Source organism: Chaetodon auriga, chromosome 12, assembly GCF_051107435.1.
Source record: "Chaetodon auriga isolate fChaAug3 chromosome 12, fChaAug3.hap1, whole genome shotgun sequence".
NCBI classification, from domain to species: domain Eukaryota; kingdom Metazoa; phylum Chordata; class Actinopteri; order Chaetodontiformes; family Chaetodontidae; genus Chaetodon; species Chaetodon auriga.
The window spans coordinates 19,612,662-19,638,758 of record NC_135085.1 but is presented as its reverse complement, the minus strand read 5'-3'; the positions used below and the strand labels follow the sequence as shown (position 1 = coordinate 19,638,758).

The 26,097-nt window shown below is 45.1% G+C and overlaps 2 protein-coding genes and 1 pseudogene across 14 annotated transcripts in view; all 3 read left to right on the top strand.

Annotated features, from left to right (window-relative positions):
- The window catches only part of ptprfb (protein tyrosine phosphatase receptor type Fb), a 163,311-nt gene extending 152,176 nt beyond the window's left edge, over positions 1-11,135 (top strand). For 4 of the 13 annotated variants that reach the window (XM_076744635.1, XM_076744637.1, XM_076744633.1 and 1 more), the window contains 6 exons: positions 1,116-1,294; positions 4,542-4,668; positions 6,026-6,151; positions 7,215-7,369; positions 8,098-8,233; positions 8,919-11,135. In XM_076744635.1, the coding sequence (XP_076600750.1) occupies positions 1,116-1,294; positions 4,542-4,668; positions 6,026-6,151; positions 7,215-7,369; positions 8,098-8,233; positions 8,919-8,987 (792 nt within the window). In that variant the 3' untranslated portion in view covers positions 8,988-11,135. The remainder of the gene's footprint in view (positions 1-1,115; positions 1,295-4,541; positions 4,669-6,025; positions 6,152-7,214; positions 7,370-8,097; positions 8,234-8,918) is intronic. The other 9 variants (XM_076744645.1, XM_076744638.1, XM_076744639.1 and 6 more) reach the window with 3 other exon arrangements.
- Positions 11,136-12,709: 1,574 nt separating this feature from the next.
- On the top strand, positions 12,710-14,090 carry LOC143329268 (la-related protein 6-like; annotated as a pseudogene).
- A 2,467-nt stretch (positions 14,091-16,557) lies between these two features.
- Positions 16,558-26,097, top strand: LOC143328868 (neurturin). Its single transcript, XM_076744285.1, has 4 exons — positions 16,558-16,676; positions 16,840-17,271; positions 23,096-23,396; positions 23,920-26,097. The coding sequence occupies exons 3-4, from the start codon at positions 23,123-23,125 to the stop codon at positions 24,354-24,356; spliced, it is 711 nt and encodes a 236-aa protein (XP_076600400.1). The 5' UTR covers positions 16,558-16,676; positions 16,840-17,271; positions 23,096-23,122; the 3' UTR covers positions 24,357-26,097.

Sequence of the window (26,097 nt, the reverse complement as noted above, 5' to 3'; positions counted from 1 at the left end):
CTCTATGTGACGACGTTTTCAGGGTAATAAATTAACTTTTAATTTTTCCTGCGCTGTATTTGACTCCTGCAGGATGTAATGAAGCATTTAACTTAACAAAAGACCTTTCAGAACAGCCATTTCTGATTTATACCGCCCTGAATAGTTCTCAGGGGTGACATTGTAACACTTGATGGGAAGTGATGTGAGTTTTTGTTAATAATTAACAGGAATTAGAAAAATTATGTTTCCATTCTGCCTGTGTTTCTCAATCCAATCAGATCTGCAAGCACCAGGTCATCAAACTGCACACTGCATTTGCAATTTTGACCTTCTGTCCAGGGTGTCGCTATTGTGCCGATCACATAGAAGTTTAAATACATTTGAAGTAATTATTTCATAATAATTTGTCTTAGAAACTGGTGCTGAGGTGTCCCAGCAGTTGCAGCAGCATCACATGTTTCAGGCACAAATGGGCCGCATCAAACACACAAACGCATCGACACACCTACACGTGGAGAAATACAAAATGACTGACACTCGCACGTACACACAGCTGGTGTTCAAGGTGACTCGCAATCACACACGCACACCTTCTGTCAATAGCCATCGACTGTGATGTTATTACACACTTTCCTCCCAGCGCGGCTCTGTCATTAGCCCTCTTATGACCATGATCCATTCTGTTTGAAGTGATAATAGCATCTACGCTCCTGCCAACGATGGAGAATGAAAGAGTGAGAGAATGATTGCGGCGTATGTGGGGGCCACAGCCTCCGTGCCCACACAGTCTGGCCACAACACACACACACGCACAAATTATTCCGGAGTACCATGACTGTCCATACACACTCCTGTGCTGTCCATCTGTGCTCTGTCCACTGCCAGCACAGAGCCTGTCACGCCCACAGTCCTCCAAGCTCTGGGACTGCATGGGAGACGAGCCCACTGCGCTTAGCCATACCTACCAGCAGATCTTGTTATTCATCTTGACAGGAACCTCGGGTCTAAATAGAGACTTCTGACAAGGAAGCGTTTCACATCTCTTTGTTTGTTTACTCCAGGTCACAGGTCATTAATTTATTCTCTCCATCTCTCTCTCCCTGTCTGGTTTCTTCCCACCTTCCATTAAACAGAGACTGGCTAACTCCAAAGCCCACACGTCACGCTTCATCAGCGCCAACTTGCCCTGCAACAAGTTCAAGAACCGCCTGGTCAACATCATGCCTTTTGAGTCCACCCGCGTCTGCCTGCAGCCCATCCGTGGCGTCGAGGGCTCTGACTACATCAATGCCAGCTGCATTGACGGCTACAGGTCAGCAAAGGACTTTCTGAGCTGAATACAATGAGTGTGAGGTTAAAGTGCTGACTCTGAGCTTTAAAGGACGAGGCTGCATTGTTCTATATTTATCTTACTGTCAACGAATCGCATGAAAAGACGACCAAACAAAAATCTCTGAGCCCAATCATTCCTACTGAAGATCTTTAAAAAGGAGGGACAAAGGCAGCAGCACTGTGATCCCAGACATGCATACAAAGCAATCAGCAATCTTTTTATGGCAACACAGTGAGCTAGTAAGTCACCTGTTATTCCAACTGAGCAGGTTGTACCAGACTAAAGACAGCAAGTGAAGATGGCTGTCGTACAGGTCTGGCAGAGCATCCAGGGAAGATGCCAAGTCCCTGCTGATATTAACGAGTCGTAGACTTCAGGTAGACATTGATTGAACAGGACCTGCAACGAAATAGTAAATGCAATGACTTCTTTTAGGTTTATGTGAACTTTTCCATGGTTCCTCTGATTAATCTGATGAAATCTGAGCGTCTGCATTTGCAGTCGTTGTCTGATTTCATATCCAACATCCTGGAGTTCGGAGCCAACGCTTGCTGTCCTGATACCCTCCTGACCGCACTGAATGTGGCAGGTCTGCAGTTGTTTTCTGGCATCAGAGATTGTTATAGGTGTGAAAAATACAGTAGGTAATTCACTCGATAAAAATGTATGGGAGGGGACTCGGGATGAGTCCGCAGCGGGCAGCATCCAGTTGCAAGAATTACTCCTGCCTTTGTCAATGTGGCTCTCATTCGCTGAGCCACTACTTCTCTCATATCGAAGCTGCTGCATGTCCTCGTGTGCTCTGTGAGTCCAAATTGCTTCCTAGAGGGAGGGAGATGAAAAGGCAGGCCTCTGTTGTATATCTATATAAGTATGGGCAGAGACAGACGGCACCGACTCTTCTGTGGATGAAGTGTACAGCGAGGGGACGGATTTAGCCAGCCTGAAATGCCACTCCGTCCATATGGGGTTCTGCCTCGTACCGGGCCGTGACAGAGACACCTCCGCCCCCACCCCTCTGCCTCCCTCCTCCTTCTCCCGTCCTGTTGTTAATGAGAAGTTGCTCTGCAGAGACCAACCCTCCATTGTTGCTGTGTAAATAGCATAATTGCAGCAAGAGAGTGTTGTAATGAAGTGTGTTTTCTAAACCCCTCTCCCTTTTTTCTCTCCTCTCCTCCTCCTATGCTTCTTCTTCTCTTTTTCCTTCTATTTCCTCCTCTATTTTTACCCTTTTCTATCTCCGTCTCTCCCTATTCTCCTGCCTAATCTGTCTCCTTCGCACCCTTTTCCTCACTCGCTCTCCTCCCACCCTCTTCTCTCACTCGCCATCTTAATTTTCCGTCCAGACATCATGGCAGAGACAGACATATCCGGGTGGGGACCTGTTGTGTGCACCAGTGGCTCTGTGTGATTAAGCTGCTTTTAAAGCCTGGGCATAAATAAAAACTAAACAGTGGCCTCCAGTGCCCTTCACCCCAGCTCCTTCAAGAAAAGCCAATAATATGCTAAGCTAATGAGAGGCGAGCCATTGATTCCAGCTATGCTATCAGGGGCGCGAGCCCTGGATATGCTCCGATGCAGGCTGTAGTTTTAGCATTGTAATGAGGTTGAAATGAAACACTATGTCCTCAAGCACTGCAGTCATGTGGGATGATGCGGAGAGTGCTTTGTGCTGTTTGGCAGCGCGCTCATCAGGACACTGTGTGCAGAGAAATCAGTATTGTGTGATACGGTTAGAATTGTTTTTGTTTTGGCTAGGGGCTGTTCTGTGGGGAGGTTAGAGGGGTCCACCCTATCAATTTGAAATTTAGCATTCATCCCCTGCTTAGTTTCCCTTCACATTCTTCCTCCTCTGCTCCTACTTTCCCTTTTGGTACAGTCTTGTTTTCTTCCTCTTCCTCTCTCTCCTCTCCTCCTCAGCAGTCAGCCCTTCTTCTTTGCACTCCGATGACCAGCTGGAGAGCAACGCTCGCTCTTTTCATCTCCTCACATTTTCCTCTTCACATCTTCTCCCTCCACTTTGTACATCTCCTCTCTTTACTTTGCATTTCTCTTTCCCCCGTTTTCATCTTTTTAATTTGATTCCTCACTCTGTTGCCTTCCCCTCCTCGTATGCCATCTCCTCTCCTCTCTCCGCCAATCTGTTGTTTCTTTATTTGTGTGAGCGAGGCCCTGAGCATATTCTAATCTCCCGGTTCCACATTAGTGCCTTGCCTGCAGCTCCTTCATTAGCTGTTCAGCCATGGCCCAGTGTGTGACTGTGTGCGTGTGTGTAGTAGCGTGTCTGAATATACATGCAGAGCTACGGCACGCATGCATTGGTACACCTGGATGCTCACATGTGCTGCAAACATGTGAGTGTGTGCGTTCACGATGACGCGTGCGTGTGCCGTTGGATTCCTCAGCTCCCTCTTACTCTGTTGATCAGTGCGCTGCTGCCACCTGCTGTTCGGCAAAGAAACTGCTCGGCCGGACCAAAGTCACGTAGGACAGCAGCACAGCTCTGGCACCTCAGTGGATGAGCTCATCTCTAGTTTAGTGAGCATATCAAGTGCTTTCTCTCTCTCTCTCTCTCTCTCTCTCTCTCTCTCTCTCTCATTCTGTGATGTGTTACAGAGAGGAAGGAGGAAGAAGTAGAAGATCCATTCAAGCTTGAATAGCTCAGTGCTGATGATAGTTGCCACGGATTATTTGCTGTGTTCTTTAAATGTGTAGGGATTTGTCTTATTGGCTTTATGGTGGAGACATTTTAGCAAACAGTACAAGGACAATAAGCTCTTACATGCTCTACAGTTTGCAGCTGAATGCTTTTTAACAGCGCGGTCTTATGGGTTTCGATTCCGTTTCCTACAAGTCATGCTAATGTAGGTGCCTTGTGTATAAATGTCCACCAAATGGCGTGTGTTGCTTTCAAAAGAACAGCGGTGGAGTAACTCAGAAGGCCTTTGAATTTTAGTTGAATGAATCTGCTTCTGAGTGTATTTGAGCATTTTATAAGGCATCAGTTTAGTTGAATGTTTGATATTTTGTCTGTTATTAAATTTGGGGGTTTGGGTTGGATTAACAGCCTTTTCCTCTCCTTAGCCTACCACTCCTTAATCACAAAATCATTTTCTGCTTATTGCTGTGTGATGTGCTTTATGACACTGGCTGTAAAAGCACCATAAACCTTATAATTATTATGTGTGGTGTTTAATGCCTCCTCTACGCGGTGTTATGTCTTCAGACAGCAGAAGGCCTACCTGGCCACACAGGGCCCGCTGGCAGAGACCACTGAGGACTTTTGGAGAATGCTGTGGGAGCACAACTCCACCATCGTCGTCATGCTCACCAAGCTACGAGAGATGGGACGGGTAAGACGTGAGCACACACTGTGCAGCACCTGTAAGGTCACTGGACGCTTCCAGGAAATGATACCAGTCTTGAGTCGGTTCAGCTAAGCTGCTGCGTCACACTGCTCAAATATTAATTCATTCCAACCCTGAACAGTAACTTTGGTTGAAAGTTAACTTCCTTATCGCCATGGCTGGAATGCATCTGGGCTGAAACTAGCCTGCTACTGTGCCAGACTTATCAATAATTGGTTGCGTTCCAAGCATACCGATAATTCCCATCCTGTGTGACTCCATCACATGAAAATGGGATCTGTTGAGGGGACAAGGGAGCTAAAAAGTGAGGCAGACAGTATACGTATTCAAGGTCAGGCAGACCTTGTATACGTATACTGTACATGCCTAATTTTGATATAACGTCCCCAGATTGTTTGGAATTCAACAAACTTTAGAGTTGAGTTTCAAAATATCAGCAGTGACCTTGAAGAAACTTTGTGGATTTTGGGGATCAACAGGCACCACAAACAAGTCAGGGGGTGAATCTTAAACATCGAAGTTCAACAGTTTTGGGAAATGCACTTTGCTTTCTCGGCCAGAGCTCGATGAAAAAATCAACACCGCTCTCATAGCTGTCCTTTGGAAATAAGGCTGCAGCCAGGAGATGGTTAGCGTAGCTTAGCACAAAGACTGGAGAAAGGGGGAAACAGCTAGCTTGGCTCTGTCAGAAGGGACTTCCTGGATTCTCTTCCAGTTTGCCTTTGAGTTCATCTGTTGTACCACATTTTTACTTTTGGACAGGGCCAGGTTAGCTGTTTCCAGTCTTTATGGGAAGCTAAGCTAACTAGCTACAGGCTCCAGCTCCTATATTTGAGGGGCAGACATGAGAGTGGTATCAATCATGACATTGAACTAATTAAAAAAGAGAGTGAGTGAATCTCCCAAAACATCCAACTACTCCTTTAAGGACGAGAATCGGTGCACTCATCATGGCATCAGTTTGATTGAATGTCTGACCTGGAAGGTTTTTGTGATTATGCAGGTGATTGTGACAGCAATCAGCTGCATTTTATAGCTTTTATCACCCTCTCATCCATAATCAGTGTACGAAAGGAAACGCCCATGCACATCGTCGCTGTAGTTAAGCACACAAGCAAATTAGGTAAATATTTCTCCACTTAAGATGAATCTGACAGTTTTTCAAAACCACAGATTAGCCTCAAATCTCTTTTGTAAGCAGAGACCTTCTCATGACTCAAAATGCTAAGTCATATCCTGCACTTCGTCAGGCAGTCGGTGTGTAAAGCCTCGTTTTCTGTGTTTGGAAAAAGATTCTTCAAAATGTAGGTGCCTAAAATTTTCCCTCCCTCTTCTTTTGCAGGAGAAGTGCCATCAGTACTGGCCAGCGGAGCGTTCAGCCAGGTACCAGTACTTTGTGGTGGATCCAATGGCTGAGTACAACATGCCCCAGTACATCCTCAGAGAGTTCAAAGTCACAGATGCCAGGGTACGCTGCGTTCACCGTGTCTGTGCCCTCGTGTGTGTTCTTGTGTGTTTATGTGTGTGTATATATATCTTGGTGGGGCGTTGGGGGTGTGGGGGTGTGGGGGGAGGGGTGAGGATTGATTGGCATTTTACACAAATACAACCATCCAACCCAAATCCATCTTAATTTTAGGTTTTCATACAGATGCTGACAGTCGCGCTAAGTGTTAAGAATTATACCGACTGTGATTTCAAGGTAGAGATGATCAGAACGCATCCCGTGTTATTTCTCCTGACAGGTTGACATCAAGTGAATGCACCATCAAACATGTTTACCCGGATTTAGTAGCAGTATGCTTGCTCTATGGATTGTGTGTGTGTGTGTGTGTGTGTGTGTGTGTGTGTGTGTGTGTGTGTGTGTGTTTCGAGATCACTGTGAAAATACATGAAAAGCATAGCCTCCAATCCCCGAGGGCCAGTTCTTCAACTCCCTGTGATGCAGTAGTTTCAATGGGCTATAAATATACTTTACTGTCATGAGAGTGCCCACAGCACAGCAGCACTCTAATCCCACATCCACCCCTTCTTTCACATACATACAGTATGTGCATTGAAAGAGACGTAGATTGGAAATAAACTCCTTCCATGCAAAAAAATAAAATTAATTCACACATGCTGACACCACTGTGCTGCCAAATGTGTGACTCCATGTTGCAGCTGAGTGTTTGTCGGTCCTGGTCCTCGAGTGCCTCATCCCCACTGGCGTCCTCCTCAAACCGGGTCGTCACTTTTATTCATATTGCGTCCCAGGTGTAAATTAGATAATGAGTCGGCTGCAGTGAAAACCAGCAGGGTTACGCTTCTCATGGACCTCGACTGAGAAGCTGAGCTGTGTTTTTCAAAGCGAGGGCCACAAAGAGAGAGATGTGTGAAGCACAAGCTGCAGAGGGTTATGTGCTCATAGAGGTGATTTAAAGCATCAGAGAAGGCTTATGCACAAAATATACGTCGCATGTCAGTCTCTCTATCCGTCACTGCAGCGTGCCTCTTAAACCTGATTAAACTCCTTATTTGCTGCCCCTCAGGACGGCCAGTCCAGAACAATCCGCCAGTTCCAGTTCACTGACTGGCCCGAGCAAGGAGTGCCAAAAACTGGAGAAGGCTTCATTGATTTCATCGGACAAGTGCACAAAACCAAGGAACAGTTCGGACAGGATGGACCAATCACTGTACACTGCAGGTAAGGAGGAAAAGTGGCTCCGATCAATCTGAAAATTAAGACAAATCTGCAGGCAGGAAGGAAGCTGCTGCTTCGGAGCTTTGTACATGTCTGCAAATGGCACATAAACTGTGTTCAGTACACACAAAATACAAGCAGTTGAGATCATGATGGCGGTTTGTACCATATTTCAGATTTCACTGCACTTTAACTCCACCTTTAACACTTTTAGATCACCGAGTGTGGAAAATCATATTTAAATGCTGTTCTGAAATGTTCTAATTTCTACAAATTGCACTCAGTTGTTAATTTATTAGGTACAAGTAATGAAAATAGTGTCTCAGGTCTGCATAAGTCCTGCCTTCATGAAGGTTATAGTGTTGATTTTGTGTTGAAAATCTTTTAAAGAGGCATTTATTCATCTTTATGGTAATTCAGGAGGCTTTAGTTTGTGGTGCTATTGGGGTGTATTATTTATACAGTGCATTATAAGAACAAAAGAAACCAAAATAGGCATTATAATTCATGTCACATGCGCACAGGTCACACACACATTTTTTCATAAAACCGCAGTCTGGTCAGGCTTTTTTATTCAGAGCACCTGATGTGAGTTTCCAAAGTACAATGAGCTTTAATTCCCGAATTTTGAACAGTAAAGAGTTTATGAGCCTTAGACAGGAGAGGTAATAAAACTGTCTGTGTGTGTGTGTGTGTGTGTGTGTGCGTGTGTGTGTGCGCGCGCTCCTCAGTGCCGGGGTGGGCAGGACCGGAGTCTTCATCACCCTCAGCATTGTGCTGGAGAGGATGAGGTACGAAGGAGTGGTCGACCTCTTCCAGACAGTGAAGACGCTTCGCACCCAGCGGCCTGCCATGGTGCAGACCGAGGTAAGAGCAGACTGATACACAGCGACAGGACGGTGTTCCAAAGTCAGAGCCGTATATTTTAACAAAAACTTGATGTTATCTGAATGTCCTTTTTTTGACTTCGTCTTTGATGGAGATTTTAGAGGTGCTTCAGAAATCTCACCGTAGACTGAGCCGGTGCTCCCACCGAGGTCCGGTGTCAACACATAATACATCAAACAAGCAGAGCATCTTAAAAACATACTGAGGAAGTCATGGTGTGAATTTAAATGAGTACATAAACACTTTAGATTAAAAAAAAAAAAAAAAAAGTTCGATTACCGTGACACAGAAAGCTGTCGTTTCATTAGCGCCTCTAGTGCAAACACTCCTAATTACTGCAGCTACATTTGTTTATCTGTGAGGATCCCTATTAGCTGTGCCCTAAAACACAGCCAGCTATAGCTTTAGAGGAGACTCACTTTATTACTTTGGTGCACTTTAGCAATCAGCAACAGCACACAACACGCTCTGCATCCTAAAACAGCTAATGGAAAACACCCCCCCAAAAAAAAAAAAAAAAAACCCTTGAACAGGGGAAGGAGTATAAGAAGGGGTCCCTCTTCAGGACAGATGTGCAGAGAACAGACTGGAAGTCCGAGTCACAGGTCTGAGCTGTGATGTTCCACCGTCTCACCGAGGTTCTGCCTCTCCCTCCTCTCTGCAGGACCAGTACCAGTTGTGCTACAGGGCAGCGTTGGAGTACCTGGGGAGCTTTGACCACTATGCAACATAACCACTCCCGCCGAGCAGCCTCCCTGGTCAGACCTCTCAGGAGTGTGCCAAGTGTCCCATCTCAGCCGCCATCCACTCACTTGACCCCCTAAAACCCGACCCCCCCCCCCGCAGCTACCGGGGGGGAGGAGAAAGGGACGCGCTTGCAGACCCGGCGACGGGTTCAACCAATCACAGAGATCCATGCCGACTTAACCAACCACATGAGATTTTGCTTTAAGAATAACAACAGGAACATTACAGTGACTATGACAAATATGACAACTCTTGTACAGAAGCGACAGCGCAGACGGGCCGCTCGCCTCTCTGCTCTGTCCAAGCCAAACCTCCCTGATTGTCAAAGGCTACTGGTAGCACTAAGAGAGCGTTCTCTCTGCTTTTCTGTTAATTTTATTGTCAATATTATGATTCATCATGTTAAATGTTATTGTTTAGCGTATATGTTGTTTTGAATAATCATTTTAACATCAGACATTTCTTCTGTCTTAAACTGCCCAGCCTGGGGCGCGCATTATTTTCATAATCGGTACTTTTTTTTTTATTTTATATTTTTATTTTAGGGTACTTTAGCACAAGGGACATGTATTTTTAACACGTTCCTAGATACTAATACAGGAGGACCACTGTTCTCTGAGCTGCTGTCAGATTTCTTTTGTCACGTGATATTATTGTTTTATTCATATTATGCGTCATAAACGTTGTGTTTGGTCTTACTCAGTTCAATAAGTCAAAAAAATGCCTTTTCACGTGCTGTTTTCGACGAAACAAAAGAAAAAAAAAATCAACTTTGAGAAAACGGATTTCAGAGCACACACTTGCTAAAGTTTGTCCTTCTGTAAACATGGTAGCTAGATATAAAACAAGAAGTGAATTAGCTAACAAGAGACTAAATCAGAGGTGTACAGAAATGGAAAGCACATGATTTCTATGTTACTCGTTTCCTTTCGTTTTTCATCAGAAGCCTATGGCATTGAGGCCTTCATGCTCCACAGCGGAGAACTTACCTGAGGAAAACAGACTTTTATACCCAAAGGGTAGTTGACAGAAAAGAAACTCCCTGATCTCTGAATATTGTTGCTCTTCAAGTCCCTCCCATCTCCTCACTGCCCATTAGCCCGGTCGGCTCGCTGGAGTTGAACCGCACGAGGCCGAAAGGAGCGGAAGTGGTTCGCAAGGGCCGAGGAGCAGAGCCTGGCACCTGTACAGAATCAACCATTCCTACCAGAGGGAGAGAGACTCAGCCCTTTGGACTGAAACCTGATATTATTTTATACAGAAATAGAACTATAAATATATATATATATATAATTATGATTGATTATATATATGTACAATTACACATAGATATATACACAGCTTCAAAGGTATATTGTTAAAAAGGATTCATTCTGCTGATCTACCAACCCTAGAGACTGCAGAGAGCCTGCTGTCCTAGAGTGTGTATTAATGGAAACACCGTTGTATCTACTGTACTACCAATGTTAACTTCGACAGCTGGTTGTCCGTCTGACTGAGGAAAAACAGCACAACCCCCCACCCCACCCATCCAAACGGACGACTCCTCACTCAGCGCGGGCCATCGCACCACTCAAGCACACGTCTTCTCCCACACGAGCCGCAGGAGGGGAGCGTCCGGTCCGACAACGGCGGCGGCGGCGGCGGCGGCGGTGGGAGGGAGGGGGGACTTGAAAACGCTGGCGAAAAACTAAAATGTTCATTTTTACCTTGTGAATGCTTAGTGCTGTAGGGGTTCGATCTGTTGTACACACAGTCTGTTTTCTATTTGTTGATAAAGAACTGGAATTTAAAAAGAAACTGTTGATGAAAAAGAAAAAACATTGATGTTAATAAAGTTAAATAATTGGGTTTTTGTACAAATTCCGGTTTGTGACGCTTCGTTTCTTCATCCTGTTGTTGTGCATTGTTAAATTTTTAACTGATGAATCCTTAATAGGACAAGTTTACGCCTTTTATCTTCACCTTTATGGTCAACCGGGAAGCTTTATCTCCCCTTTCCAGAGATGTTGCCCATTATTCTGCCCAAGAATAACACCACAGTCATTGTAGTTCGTTATCACGTGTAAAGGCTTTTCTAATGATTGCTCCATAATGTTCAATGTGAGTGTCTGAAATACATCCACCACCTCAAGTTTGTCACCAGCTCATCACTAATTATTTCCTGTGGTTCTGTTCTGTCTCTTTGCTCTTCTGCCTGGTTTGAGGTGGGCGGGGCTCTGTTGGAGAAAGATGATGTCACATACTTGTGTAGACCAATCAGAATTTAACAGTTAAAGAAGCAAAATCTGATCTAGTTGTCGGATTGTTTACTTATGTTGCCATGGAGACACTGTCAATCAAATCTGATCAAATCACGCCCACGCGGTCGCTGGCTGAGACACATTTTCAACATCACGCCTCATTTACCTCCATTTTAGTCAAATGTCCCCGTTCTTGCTGTCATTCATGCACCGCACAGCGCCCTCAAAAAAGTAGCATCCAAGGCTTCTACACCACTTTCTGCTCGCAATCCCACAATGCAATGTAATCCTGTTATGTGGATGGGAAAATCACAGCCATGTAACACTTCACCTGACGGCGAGGACGCACTCGCTGTGGAGTTAAATACTGCTGTAGTGTTTCTCATCCAGTGATGAAGCGAATGAGGAGCGTTTAAGGGCTTCATGTGGTGACAGTTGTTGGATCGAACCAGATCAAACCACGCCCGCGCCGCTCTGATGAAGCAGATGTGCTCATAATTACAGATGACTTTAGCTCATTTTAACGTGCCTGCTTATTTTATCCCAAATATTTCATCTTACAGAGATAAAAAGTTTTCAGGTGCTTTGATTTTTTTTTTTTGATCAGCTATTTTTCCTTCGAAGCGAGACTTCATCTCCAGTCCCCTCACTCACTGCAGCTCGCTCACCAGCAGCCCACACAGCCTGCTAAATCACTGCCTCTTCATGTCACATAACCATAAAAAAAAAAAAAAGAAGTTGGGAATCTGTGTCTGTGGAAAAGCCTGCAAAGGTTTGGGTTTGTGTATTTATCCTGTGTGTAATGACTGGAACATATGGAAAAAAACAAACATATTCTCATGCAAATGATTTGTTGTTGATTTCGACATGTGGGAATGATTCACGCAGTAGCAGAAACACGCTGAATTATTTCAAGACAAAAGCTCACTCACAGGATGTAAAGCTGGATTTAAAGGCTGATTTCTGCTGCTGGTTTGTGCTTATGTCCTGCTTTATAGTGTGTGTTTGGGATTCAGCAATATCATAATTTAGATTGTGCACTTAGCTGCAGTAGTTCACGCCTTTAATGGTGATGCTCTGTTGTGTTATGATGATAATACTGATACACTGCTGTCATCTGTGTTGTGCAGAGTGGGTCTTAGTCTCAGCAGCCGTAACATTCTGTTCATGACATCTAATAGTTTGTGCACGTTCTTTTTCAAATATGCGTTTTGAGATATTAGTACTGATGGAGGTGGTGCTGCGTAATGTGGAATTTTGCTTTCAGCATTTTACAAAATTTTGTTTTGGATCCCACAGAAGCAGCTGACATAATTGTGGTTGTATGAACTGTATCCAGGTGTGTGTTTTTCTTCAGTCAGTAGTATTAACTCTGTGTAGCCTGCTGCTTTTCCTTCACATCTGTCTTTTCTAAGAAACAGCCCAAACTACAGTGCAGCTCAGTGACCGATCCATAGGAGATACAATGAGTAATCCCACTGGGTAAGAACATTGAAAACATATGGCTGACTAATCTACACTGCAGAAATCATGATGCTGAGTCATGTGTTCTTGTAGACATGATGCACAATCTGCCCAAGATGAAGAAGACCGTGAAGGTGAGTTGCTCTGCTTGAAGATTAAAGCCCAGTTGGAGGATTTGTTCTCCGACAGCCACCTGGCAAAAGACAGCTTTCTGCTGAAACGTGCAGAGGAACAAGCAGGGCTACGTCAGTCTCAAGCTCCTCACTTGTTTGAAAAAGGTAAAAAAAAAAAAGTCTGCTTTCTGTGTACATTCCACCAGTTTGAACAGAAAGAGCCCAGTAAAATGCAAACAAAGCTGAAGTTGCCACTGTTTGTCGCAGATAAAGGTTCTGACCACAAACTGGTTCGTGACTCTAGCGGCAGCAGAGAACTCAAAAGTCCTGGAGGTGAACGATGAATGCACCAAAGTGAGGCGGCTAGAGCCGCTTCCCAAATGGCTGCTGTGCTCCCCCACGACCAAGCTCCTCCTCGCCTCGAACATTTCTGCGGAGAAAACCGAAGAAGGCCCGGAGCGACTTTCGCTCTCAGAGAGGATCCTCCAGAAGTTCAGCGCTCACGGCGGCATCGCCTCAGCCTGGATCCTGCACCCTGGCAAAGAGCTTCCCAGGGAGCTGCAGTGCTATGCCAAGCGTCACAAAAAGCTTGGCCAACATTTGTGTGCAGTGGTGAAGTTTGATCATTTGGAGGCAGCTCGGAGGGCCTACAGTGCGCTGAAAGCAGAGGAGCAGAGGTCTGATGGTGAGGGCATGCGTGTGGAACCTTTGGGCTTCGAGTCAGTGCACCCCGTCACCGAGGAGGAACCACCGGAGGAAGATAACCACGATCTTCCTGGAAAATCCGAGGAAAATCCCCATGAAACCTCGGGGGATTCAGCCCAGGTGGAACCCTCTTCACCGGTTAAAGTTTCTGACAAGACTCCAGACACACCTCAGCCCCGGGAGTCCTGGGATAACCCCATCCAAAGAGCCTCTGAGCACATCTTCACCAGCTGTTCCGGCCAGCTCCTCTCTGGTTCGAAGCAGAGGTACATTAGGACGAGCTGGTGCTCTGGAGACTGTGATAAAGGTAATTCTCAGAGCCCCTGGGTACTCAGGCGCAAATTTGCAGCCAGTGCATTAAACCTCAAGGTGGCAGGGCACCTGAACGCGCTCTGCTTGGTGCAAAGAGTGCAGCATCAGCCCTTCGGCCCTGATGGCACCAAGGGCTTTCACAGCAGAAGGGCACCGCTGCGGAGATCCAGCTCTCTCTTGCATGGAGTAACACCACCTGTGCTGAATAACACTGGCACATTTATGAAGCAGCAACACACCATAAAGATTTAAAAGCTGATGAAGCTAATAAATAAAATTTATATAAGTTTTGGTTTCTCCCTGTAGTGAGAGCTTTTTTTTTTTTTTTTTTTTTTTATCTTGGGCTATATGTAGTTGCAAAGCACTGACAGATGGGGGCAGCATTTAGCTGTGTTCTCAACTGTGTTATTTTAAACACTAACTTCATCCCACTTGACAAGCTGCAGTTGTGTAGGAAGAAAATATGCTGCAATGCATGTAAATGGTTATGTAAATTGTTACACAGACTGAGGTGTTTAGGTGCTGAAGTAAAAGTCTCACAGTCCTCACAGGCTCCTCTCGAGACGCCAGTGGCCTCTGCACCCCCGGGGCCTCAGTGCTTCTGGTCACAACTGCAAATTGCAGTGTATATTTGTTCTTGGGGCAGGATGAATTTACCTTGTTACCACTTTCCTTCTGGAAAGAGGTGCTGTCTTTCAACATGAAATGCTCAGAGAAAGCCTTCATTGTCTCGCTGCATCTTTTTCACAAATGCCTGTTTAGATTTTGGTTCTCTAAAAAGTAGTTTTCCACTCACTGAGATGACATTTGGCTGAAGGCTACTTGTCCAATCATCAAACCACATGTTGCGCAAGAGGAGAGTAGTAGCAACATTTGAGCCTTATTTCCAGCCTTTCTAATGACACCTCCACTGGAATGGTGTGTTTATAGTGTTACTGATTGAGGGCTTCCTTAAAATCTTGCCCAAAGCTAAACAAAATGTGTTTCTTCACCCATCCACACCCAGTGGAAAAGACTCAATCCGAAGTGTATGGGATTCTATCATATTGAAATTGGAAACACGCTTTGTTGTTTTTTTTCTCTTGTATATACTGGATGTCAGACTGTCTTCATGACTAATGTAATCTGAGCTGCTGAGTGAGGCTTTGCAGTGTATACAGATCAATGTTTCACTCTTATTGTCTCTGACTTGATTTAGCAATTAACAGCTGTTGGGCTTTTATTGCAGCGGAGGCTGGTCTGTGAAACTTTACACATCTGTGAACAATATGTATAAAGCTGAAATGTTCATGCCTCATGTCAGGAAATGTTTTTGTGCTGATTGCTCCTTTTCAAGGGTAGAAAAGCACGATATTCCTGCTAACTGGGAGTCATTATGTATTTACGTATGCTTCTCGGGCCAGTAATTGAGGTGCATGTCAAACAAGTTAGTTGTAATAAGTCTCATGTTTTCTTATTTTTTTTTATTTTTTTGGAGAGAGGATCTGGATGATTTTGCACCTGCTTACTATCACCAAAATATTCTCAGCGTGCAGAAGAGCATCAATCCTCTCTTGATTTGTGGTGCAGTTAACCTTCAGGTCAGCGCTGAAGGGTTAAAGTTAAAGTGAAAAGGAGAGTTTGTGTTGGACTCACTCTGGATTTTACATGAAATCTACACCTTAGGTCACTGAGATAACAAGCTCAGAATATCCATCAGTACACATATCTGGTATGAGACAAAGCTTGAGTAAAGACTCCTTTGGTTTTCCCCTTTTTCCTCGCAGTCGACAAAGAGGAAGTTGTAAGTCCTTGAAAGTTAGCGCTGGGCCACATCTCCGCCTCGCTAGTGGAACTTTGCAAAGCGTGATTTGTGTATAATTTGGCCCGCGGCTACGAGAATGACTCACGGGATTAGAATGAGATATTTGTTAGCAAATAATTTGTTTCCTGTTGTTACCCTGACTTTATTACAAGGAAATGGCAGCTTTCTTTCAACATCCTTGGCGACAGACCATCAATTCTGCTCAGATCTGCATGTAGACTTATGTGACTGGTTTATGCTCTCGAACAACACCTGTAAGAGAGCATCTCTCCCCCTCATGCATCACTTCACTCCTCTCCGAGCTGCTTGGCCTTTGTTTATACGCCACCGACCCCGCACACCTGACGCATTTCCTCCGTGGATGGGGTATTTATTTAGATTGCAGTCTGGAGCGCCTGATACCTTCCAAAAGCACAGCCATCTGCTCCTCATTTGCTGCTCGAAGCTCAAGGGCTAAAAAACTGGTTTGTATTGGAGGAGACGTGAACGTGAGATTCTCAACAACAACAGCCCTGCTTTTATCTCCAGCCAACTGTACATTGAATCATCATGAAATACCTCTGCTGTGATAATTCCATTTAACCGGGGTTAGTGTTGTCTTAGCACCTTTTAAACCAATTGTGAACTTTCTTAATTCCCCCTAAAAGATTGAAAGACACTTGCTTCTCCAGACCCCTCTGACTGCACTGATCTGCCCAATTGAGGTTATTACCGCTCACCCACTTAAGATGGTAGACTCTCTTGCGGCAGAAGGTAAATGTAAGCCCTTGCTCAGGCCAAAGCATCCTTTAGTGCTCCTGGAGCTAGAGCCAGGGAGATTATCATGTCAGGAGTAATCCGACTCGGCCCACAAGCACAACTATGGAGGAGGAGGAGCAACAGTTGAGGGGGGGAGGCAGGCAGAGGCATCAGAGGAGCACTCTGCTCCGCTTACGGTAACCACGTTCTCCCTCCTCACCAAAGCTAACCCATCTTCTCAACCCGCAGAGTTGCCCTCCTTGGAGCTAAAGAGAAGACCTGCTGCTGGAAAGAGGGTAAGGAGATGTGGATTAGCTTTCCAACAGTGCTGCTGCATGGAGATAAAATACCTTGAAGTGGAAGCAGTTTGACAACAGATGGAATAAAAGTTAAGGTATCTGTAAGATCTGTTTATGACATGACACTGCACCTCTGTCTTGCTCTGTTCCTCTGTTTCAGGTTCAGGTTTGTGCAGAAAGGGGGACCAGACAGTCCACATGGAGAAGCATGATGGAAGAAGTTTTGTGAAGTGAACAAGAAACCAAGTCAGGGACTTTTCTAAACACACAGCTCTCCTCTTTTTGAATGGATCGCCTTGAGTGCCATGAGGTGCACACTTACATTCAGGGGAAAACTGATCTTGATCTTTGCAACCTAAAAGAGTTCTATGGAAGTGCAAATATGATAAAAGAATAATACAGCCTGGACCTGAATCAAGTCAGGACACCTCTCCTACTTGCAGGGAGTTGTGATGATTTTCAAGGGAACAAGCAGGAGTCCTGCCCTCGCCTCTCGCCTGTGATGATGATGGACTTACCCAGCCAGCACTTGCCTGTGGAGGTCAGCTGAAGACGACGCCACGCAGCTAAGTCTGGATTAGCCGGCCGAACGGTAAGGACACCGCATCTTCTTTTGTTAGTTTAAGCCGGCAGCTTATGGGGAAGGCGTTAGGTGCCGCTGACAGGGATGCCTCACCAAGTGCTTGAGTGGCAGAAAACACACGCTGGATTATCTGTATCAACAAGCGGTCCTTGCTGGAGGCACATGTCAATAGTGCACAGGGGCCTGTCACGAAATGTTTGCAGAGCGGTAACCACTGATTACAAGGGCCATGCCACTGTGTAGGAAAGAAAAAGAATTATTATATTCTTGCAGAATTTCAGCAGTCTCTCACCATGCAGACAAGTTTGTTTGGTCAGGGAGGAATATTTTCTTTTCCTCTCCTTATCCAGCAGGGTGGTTTGCTTCATTGTCATGCATAATTGCTCTCCAAGCTTTCTGGCTTTCCTTTCCCAAAAATTGGAGCACTGCTTTTAGAATTCGGATCATTATGTTTCTCTTTGTTCAGCATTTTAGAGATGGATTTTTTTTTTCTTTTTTTGCAGAGCTGCGCCTTTAATCATTTAAATGAGAAGGGTTAAAATAGGTAAAATTGTCATCTCAAAATAGAATGGAGCAAACTTGATGATTTACACTATGGGCATTTTACTGAAGTGATGATCCGTTCTCACTAAGCCCATATCATATATAGAGATTATGCTGTGTCTAGCAGAGCCCCAAGAGGCCGGATAGAGGTTAAGCCTGAAGTCAATTGAGCTGTTCAACTTTCATAGCCTGCCAAAGCCGGTCATAACTGCAGGAAACTGAAGGGGAGGCTGAACTGATGCACCGCTCCTCATCGTCTCATCAGCATATTTCTGTCGTCACATATACAGCGTGCATGCAAATAATTAATGGTCGTTTGAGGAGAGCACAGCCTTATAAAGACGTAAAATATCATATCTGAGATGTTTGTACTTGCTTGTGCTTGCTCGCGTGGGTCATATCTGAAAGTGGTATTCAGCGTGTGCCAGATGGCCGTCAGCCTTTTGTAACAGCAACATCAACATGTTTAACATGGGTTTAGAGGCTATGCTGTTGTGTTAAAAGAGGATCTGGCATAGACAGATTAGCAGGCGCTATAGCAGCCCAGACTCTTCTTTATGAAGTAGCTGAGAAAACATCGATCTTCCTCGCCGCTCACTCAAAAATGATGAGGCAAGGTGGCGTTAGCCTGCCAAGCCTCATGTAACCTCTTTGTCTGTTCGAAAGGCTATTTAAATGCATGTCAGGACTAAATCTTGACTAAACGCTGCCAGTAATAGAAAGGAGCAGACAAATTGGGACAGGTGTTAACGGTGCATCTATAAGAGTATCTTCCCCTCACACCTCATTATCCCCACCCTAACAGCAACAGGTCTGAGTTGTGAGATTTTGCGTTGGGCTGTTAGGTCACTGGATTAATCTGTGTAAATCTGTGACTTGTTTGGCTTCCAAAATCAAACCTTTTTGACCACTCACCCACATCCGGCCCATCAAAGGGATGCAGGAGTCGTGTTTGTAGAGCGAGCGTAAAAATGATCAGTTTCTCTGGCGTGACCCACACATGTTTTCCCCTTTCAGCATTTGATCCTCAATAACGAACGGCAGCTTTTCCACTAACAAGGAACAGGCTTGTTTTAATTATCCTATGGTTACCGAGTGACAGAGCGTGAGCCAACACAAGCGGTTGCCCAGCAAAATTACAGCACAGTCTAACCTAAGCCTTTTTCAGTTGCATTAGAACCGAGGCTGGATTTAGAACAGCCAATCCTGGCTCAGAACATCCACTTTATTTTACAGCCTTTTGGCCCACCCTTGTGCCAACACAACAGATCTAACGAACTGTGCTCGTCACTTTTCTTCTTCATTATTTTCACTGAAAGCAGGACAGGTTTTAGAAGAAGAAGGAGAGGAAGAAGAAGAAGAAGCAGGGCCTGCTGGCGCTCTCTGTGGGCCCTGCTTGCTGGCCTAACCCCTGAGTTAGAGGTGTCTGATGGATTAACACAGACGCACACACACACACACGCACACATACAACAAGAACCAGCCTCCGCCACCAACACTGCAGCCAGGTGTTAACCCACGTGACTGCAGATAAAGCCGGCAGGCATTAGTGCTAATCCCGCCCTGATCTTTGGAATATGTCCCTATTACCTCCCCGAGCACTCTCTAGCTGTCCCCAGGCCTCCTGATGCTCACTTAAGAGGGAAAAGCCAAGACAATGCCTCTCCAGGACTCCCTAAAGCACGTTGTTTCCTTGCAACAACACAGTAGGTGCCTTTCCCGCTGTTTGTTATGCTCCTCTGTTATCTTTTCAGTGCAGGTATTTATGGGGTGTGTTCAGGGTAGCGCAGAGGCAGCAGTCACATGGGTGGAGCTGAATTGGAAACACACAGCGTGGTTATAATGTTCTGCAGGTAGAGGCCTCAGGTTGTGCAGTGGCAAACACACAATGCGTAGACCTGTGGACATTTCTAGATATCAAGAAGCTGCTGTATTATGTAAGATGGATTATCTAGTGTTATGTGATGGTGCTGCTGGGAGTGCGTGTGCGCCCTGGAAGCGAAATGGGTGTCTGGACAAGAAGGGAAGGTTAGACTTTGTCTCAATTTCCACACAAGCCGGTGTCATACCATTTGGGAAAAGCGAAACCACGCAATTGCTGCATGTGTGTGTTTATGGTATGTGAGTCAGAGGGAGGGAAAGTGAGTGAGACACAACAGGCTGTGTTTCGGGAATGTATAGGAGCGAATTCTACAGAGTGGTGAGGCATAAAAGTTGGTATCTGCTTTTTTTTTTTTTTCCCAGCACAAAGAAGCCTCTTCATTCATTCATTCATTCATTCCTCTCTATGATCTTCTCTCGCTGCAATCATGTCACACTGGTCAAGATCCAAGCGAGCTGACAAGAAGGCATCCCCTGTCTGCCGGCTTCATTCAGAAGTGTGAACCACAGACGCCCCTTATCCCCATTTTGACAGATCTCTAGTTCATCTTCCACGGGCTGTGGTATTCTGTTGAGCTTCTCCTTCTGGCACGGGAGGGAGGGGAGGACACGAGTGCCCATGCTGCTGTAATTACATTACCGCCAGCTTAGCAGCGCCATGGCCACTGACCCAATTATTCCTCGAAAACATCAATTTTATTGTGTCTTTTGAAATAATGCGATCTTTGAGTCACAACAAGAGCTCGGTTGAGGGTTGAGGACCGCTGCAGTGTACGCTGCATGCGTTGGGGAATGCATAATGTCTCAGGAATGGCTTTGACAGACTGAGGAATTCTTGGCTTCGCACTTCACTTTCATGGTTTGCCTCAAACATGTTAATGATCCTCTGGGAGTGTTTTCACTCTGCTGGTAGCTTTTCAGGTGACATATGGCTGACAGCAAACATCAGGTGTGCTATTTCTTCACATACCGCAGATTCACTCCCACTAGAAACACAAAATCCTAATGAGAACTTTCATGCGTGCAGAGTTTGTCTGTTCTCCTTGTGAATGGATGATCCTCTGCGTTTGCTTTGGGCCTCACACGTCCATCCGGCCTTATCTCGGAGCGTGCACGGGCACATCGTCGCTGATGCTTTGGGCCCGACGTGCTGCGTCTGTGTGGGAGCTGTTTTAGTTGTCTTTGTGACTCATCTGCACTTTTATGTCTCAGTTTGAGGATGGCTTTTCCTTCTGCTGGAGAGTCCTCTGGGGTTCTGCTGTATCCTCTGCCTTGTTGCTCTTCTCTGTTTGCTGGAAAACAGCAGCATTTGTCCTTTCAGGAAATGGACCACTCACTCATGTCTTTCCGTTGCTCACCTAAGAAAACACTGGTGCCTCTTCCTCCATCAATGTCTGTATATTTATGTCCATGACAGCGGGGGCCAGTGGTAGATATTAAATTTCTGTTCTGATTAATCATCCGTGACCATCTGAACAAGCTGCAGAATGCTCCTTGGCACTTTTATTGGCGGCAATCGACTGCAGATGGGACTAATGTGTTTCTGAGTGGAGCAATTATGACAATCAAAGTGTCCTCAAGGACATGAGATCAATGTTTGACGACCAGGCTTCGTCCAGCATCAGCGACTGAGGCTGAGGACTTGTCTGTGTTTTACTAGTTAATTGTTTTATTAAGATGAGCTGCAGAGCGAACAGGCCGCAGGCGTTGATGTATCGCGGCTGTGTGAAACGGCTAACTCCGAGGCTGAGTAATTGTCCTGGCCTGACCTATTAATAGTGTAAGAAAACACTGATCTCATCCTCTGCCATACATCAGATCAAACCGGCTCTTTTTTAATTGAAAATGCATCATATGTAGAGATGGAGCATGAGGCGGCTCTGCTGTAAGGAGTTGGTGTTGAACCAACAGAAACAAAATGAGACTTTCCGTGAGGCGTCTATCTATCAAGTCTGATGATTAAACAGTGAAAGTCAGACGTATAGCCGGGCATCGGGTAACGTTCTGCAGCCGCTGCAGCTCCTCATTTGATTTACTGTGTCAAATGAGGTTGCTGGCTGAAATGTTTGACTTTCACATAAATACCATTCTACCCCTTCATTGTGCAGAGGCTGCTTACCATGTCAAACCCATATGGAATTATGAGTGATGAGTCAAACCGTGACTGATAGGACTGGTTATACCTGTTTACACGCTGTTTATCCCGCTGCAGCTCATGCAGGCAGCTTCTTTGTATTTTCCCCTCTGCGGTGTCCCGAACAGCCACAGCGGAGCACTGCCTGAATTTGCCTATAGTTCTTCTTTTTTGTTTAACCTACTTCACTACAATAAGTGAATTTCCACCAAAACCGACATGTTCCCACTATTTTTCAGAAGCTTTTTGAGTTTAATGAGATCTGCAGGACAAACATGCTGAAAGTGCAAAGTCGTTTATTTCAGATTTCTGTTTTTCTGCAAAACTAGACAAAGACATGTGCCATTTTGTCCCATTGTAAACACTGCAGCAGCCTGTATATGTACTCTACAGAATCCAGTCTGGCGAAACACTTTGTAAGGCCAGTCTGGATTTGTTGTTAGTCACTGCCAGTATACCATTTCCGGCTCTGGGGAAATGCTCTGCTCGCTGGTGACATGATATGAAAAATACAAAGAAGCAAGCTTGTAAAACTTCTCAAATACCTGCGGCATGACATTAAGGAAAGAGAGAACATCAGGTATGATTCCTCCAATTTGACTGTGGTGGCTGCTGTGGTGCAGTGTCTATTGAAAGGGAGGGGCAGTAGGAGATAAAGGGATGTACAGACGCACGTTCACGGAGGCCTCACCATATAGAGCATTGCTGCAGATAGGTGTGGTTTAGAGATTCCCGTCAACGAAGAAATGCATCTGAAATAGGATGTTTCAGGAACATTTCTCTCTGCAAAGACACACGTTTTTTCATTCAGACATGAAGAGGAGAAGCTCCTGTTCACATCCACATCAGGTATTTTTTTATATGTTACACAAACTTTAAAGAAGACTCAAAGGGCAAAGGGTTGCAGAAACTCATCCAACCTGCCTTCAGCTCAAATAAGAAATCGCAGTTTTGTTTTTTCCTCTTCAGGCAGCAGCGATTAAACACACACTGCATTCTCAGGTGTCAGCAAGTGATGTCAAGCTCGCAGATCATGAACCCACTTAAAGTGAAAATGAGCTGACAGCAGAATCAGAAAAAGTAAACTGACGGTAAAATAAAAGCCCTGTTGAGAGAAGCGGATTCAGGGAAGAGTCAAAGAAATGCGATGGCACAGAGAATAACAATTTTTACATTGTTCTCTGGGCTTTAATGTGACAAGTCGACATGGTGGTTTACGTGTTTGAAGGTGTGACTGTTTGAACATGTCTGACGTTTGTCTGTTTCTCCCGACAGAGTTTCAATGCTCCTCCACGTTCTAAGATGAAGTTATGGAAAGGTGCTACTTTTGCCTTCGTGCTCTGTGGCGCAGCCCTGTCCATCCTCCTCATTAGAAACATGGCCTCTATCGGACAGTTCAGACCTAAGGCGAAATATCCGTACGCGTCCTCGTCAAGACGGTCTTCATCATCAGAATCGACATCCAAGGCCTCGTCGCCGTCGTCATCAGCAGAGTTGACGGCGTTGCCCCGGCAGATGGGTGGTCTTCATCGGAGAACCCGCTCAGCCGACGACATGAACTCCCTCCTCTCAGAGTGTAAGATAAACTGTTATCGTCGTCCTTCCTCGTCTGGTCTGAGATAAGGTGTCGTGTGAAAGGTGCTGGGGTTCAGACGGGAACACTCAGTACCTGCCTCTGTTGTTTACAGAGCAGGTTGTAATGTCTCGCAATAATCTGCAGTCAATTAGCACATCATAGTTCACTGGCTCTCCATAGAACCACCATAACTTTCAGGAAAGGATGATACACCCACTTTCCTTTGGTTCCACATGGCCTCACCGAGGCATTCATCAGCTTAAGAGGGCTTCAGGGAATTCTGACACATGCTGTGATATAGACTGAGATAAGACTAGTTTGTAGCTGTCGTGGTGTCTGATAAAAAGTTGTGGTCTTCTCTTTGTGCGTGACTTTCATCACCCTGCCGACTTCAGTGTGCTATCTCTGTGAACCATCTGTCCTACTCCCATGTCTGATTATTATCTGAATTCAAAATTAAACAAAACTCAGATAGCACCCCTACCAGCTGCCTGTAAATGTTGATCTATCTCCTCTCTGTCAGTTTCCATGATGTTCCAGAGCTTCACGGAGGGCGAGCTTCAGCATGTGGTCGGGACCTTGCTCGACAGGAAGAGGAGGAAGAGCCGGCGCCTGGGTGAGAAGCAGGCCCGAAGGACTAAAAGAGCCCGGAGGCCCAAGCCCTGCTCCTTGAGGGAGCTGGAGCTGACCGTGAGCGAACTGGGTCTCGGCTATGACAGCGACGAGACGGTGCTGCTGCGCTACTGCAGCGGCAAGTGCACGGCCCACCGGCACAACTACGACATCACCATGAAGCACATGATGCAGACGGGCTTCAAGAAGAGGGGCCGCAAGGACAAGGTCAGCAACGGGCCCTGCTGCCGGCCGACCGCCTTCGAAAAGGACTTCTCCTTCCTGGACAACAACAGTCGCTATCACACGGTACAGAACGTGTCGGCGAAGAACTGCGGGTGTGTATGACCCAGAGGAATGGACTCGTCACCTCTTGTTGCTGCTCTCAGCCTCTGTTGGAACAGTTGAACGTGGATGCTGTTAAAGACAAACTGTGGAATATAAACTCAAGGAAAGGAGGAAAAGATGGGAACGTTTTTCAGGCTGCTCCACGGCGGCCTTTTCTGTGACAGGCAGACTTGATTTTTTATTTCTTTTGGCGTCTGTCCATACACATTGTAAACAAATCACATGGACAGCGAGTGCTGCGTTTGTGTGGATTCCATGTAACGAGACACAGAAAATGACTGTTCATACCAAAAAAGTTTTTATTATCTTTTCTATCTGTGTAGTAACACTGTAAACTGTGGTGTAACAAACAATGTAGCAGCATTATGTTTGTGACGTTACATTTGAGTAGTAGTACAAGCCATAGATGAGCAATGGTGGACTAGATGATTGCTGTTACTACACTTCATATCCATGGACTCCAAATCTTGTAGCTCACGTGATGATAATGGTGATAATAAATCACCTTTCAGGCAAAAAGAAGTGCTCAAAAATCCATTTCAAAGCCATAAACAAAACAAAAACCTAAATCTATGTGATGCACCAATGTTTACTTTGAGCTCTGTGCAGGATAGTTCGAAGCATTGACATAAGCTGATCTGTGGTGATCAGCTGTCTGCAGAAGGGATACTGACTTTAAAGGTGTGTTGAGTTGTATTTATCACAGGTGACTTTGTGACCCATTTCCCTGCTTGTATGCACTACTGTTACTGATTGCAGTGTTATTACACAGGTAAAGGAACATGTTATTCATATGAATTTGACGATCCTTTTATATAGCTCCAGGTTTGATACCCACCTTTAATTCTTGTGTTTTGTATATTGATGTTGTGTAGATTAACAACGAGGACCCATTTCAAAACACATAAACGCTCCCTCACTTTAACAGTAATAGAACCACATGAGAATTTATCCCACCTGCTCTCATCACACACACAGAAATCATCATTTCAAACCTTGTTTTTTTTTATACTTTTCCCCAAATAACTTAATATTACAATTGCCCATAATCATCTGGAATTATGTTCCTCAAAGAATTGCCAAAAGTCAATTCAACGTGCATCATGAATTCATCAACTTTGATTCATAAACGTCTCAAGTTCCAGGTGATATAACCTCATTAATATGGGCTCTGGGTGTAAGTTGTGGACGTTTACGCTCAGAGGTTGTAGCTAATCTGAGGTGTGAAAGAGAGGAACGCTTTTGTTTTTCCTCTCGCTGACAGAAAACTAACTGAGGTAGAGTCAGGATGCAGAAATGTGTTTGCATCCATCGGTAAAACTCTGCCACTTTCTCTGATCCAAAGCCCACAGTACAGCCTTTCACTGGCCCATCAAATGCCTCCTAGTTCTATTGCCTGGTAGAGTTTTAGGGCAGAATAAGCTGCTGAAGTGAGTTATGAAGCATGTTCGACGATCTTTATTTGGTTTGAACCCATCGCAACTGTTTGCCTGACGTACAATAAGTTGTGTTTTTTTGTTTTTTGTTTTTTCCTGAGGAGGTGCAGTGTGCGGCGTGGATGCGGTGCATCTTTTATTGTAGTTTTTATTGTATTTATTTGGGAAGTAAATTATGGTTTTTGCATATTTATTTAGATTACCACACAGAAACGGGACAGCTTATTATCATTAAGCAACTGTGCCAAAAAATGTTTTATCAAACATTCTATAATGTCTGCTGAATAAACATAATTTCAGAGGTA

Coding starts and splice junctions, on each gene's coding strand:
- LOC143328868 (XM_076744285.1), top strand. CDS start 23,123: ATGAAGTTATGGAAAGGTGCTACTTTTGCCTTCGTGCTCTGTGGCGCA. Junction 23,397..23,919: donor GAACTCCCTCCTCTCAGAGT/GTAAGATAAACT, acceptor CCTCTCTGTCAG/TTTCCATGATGTTCCAGAGC.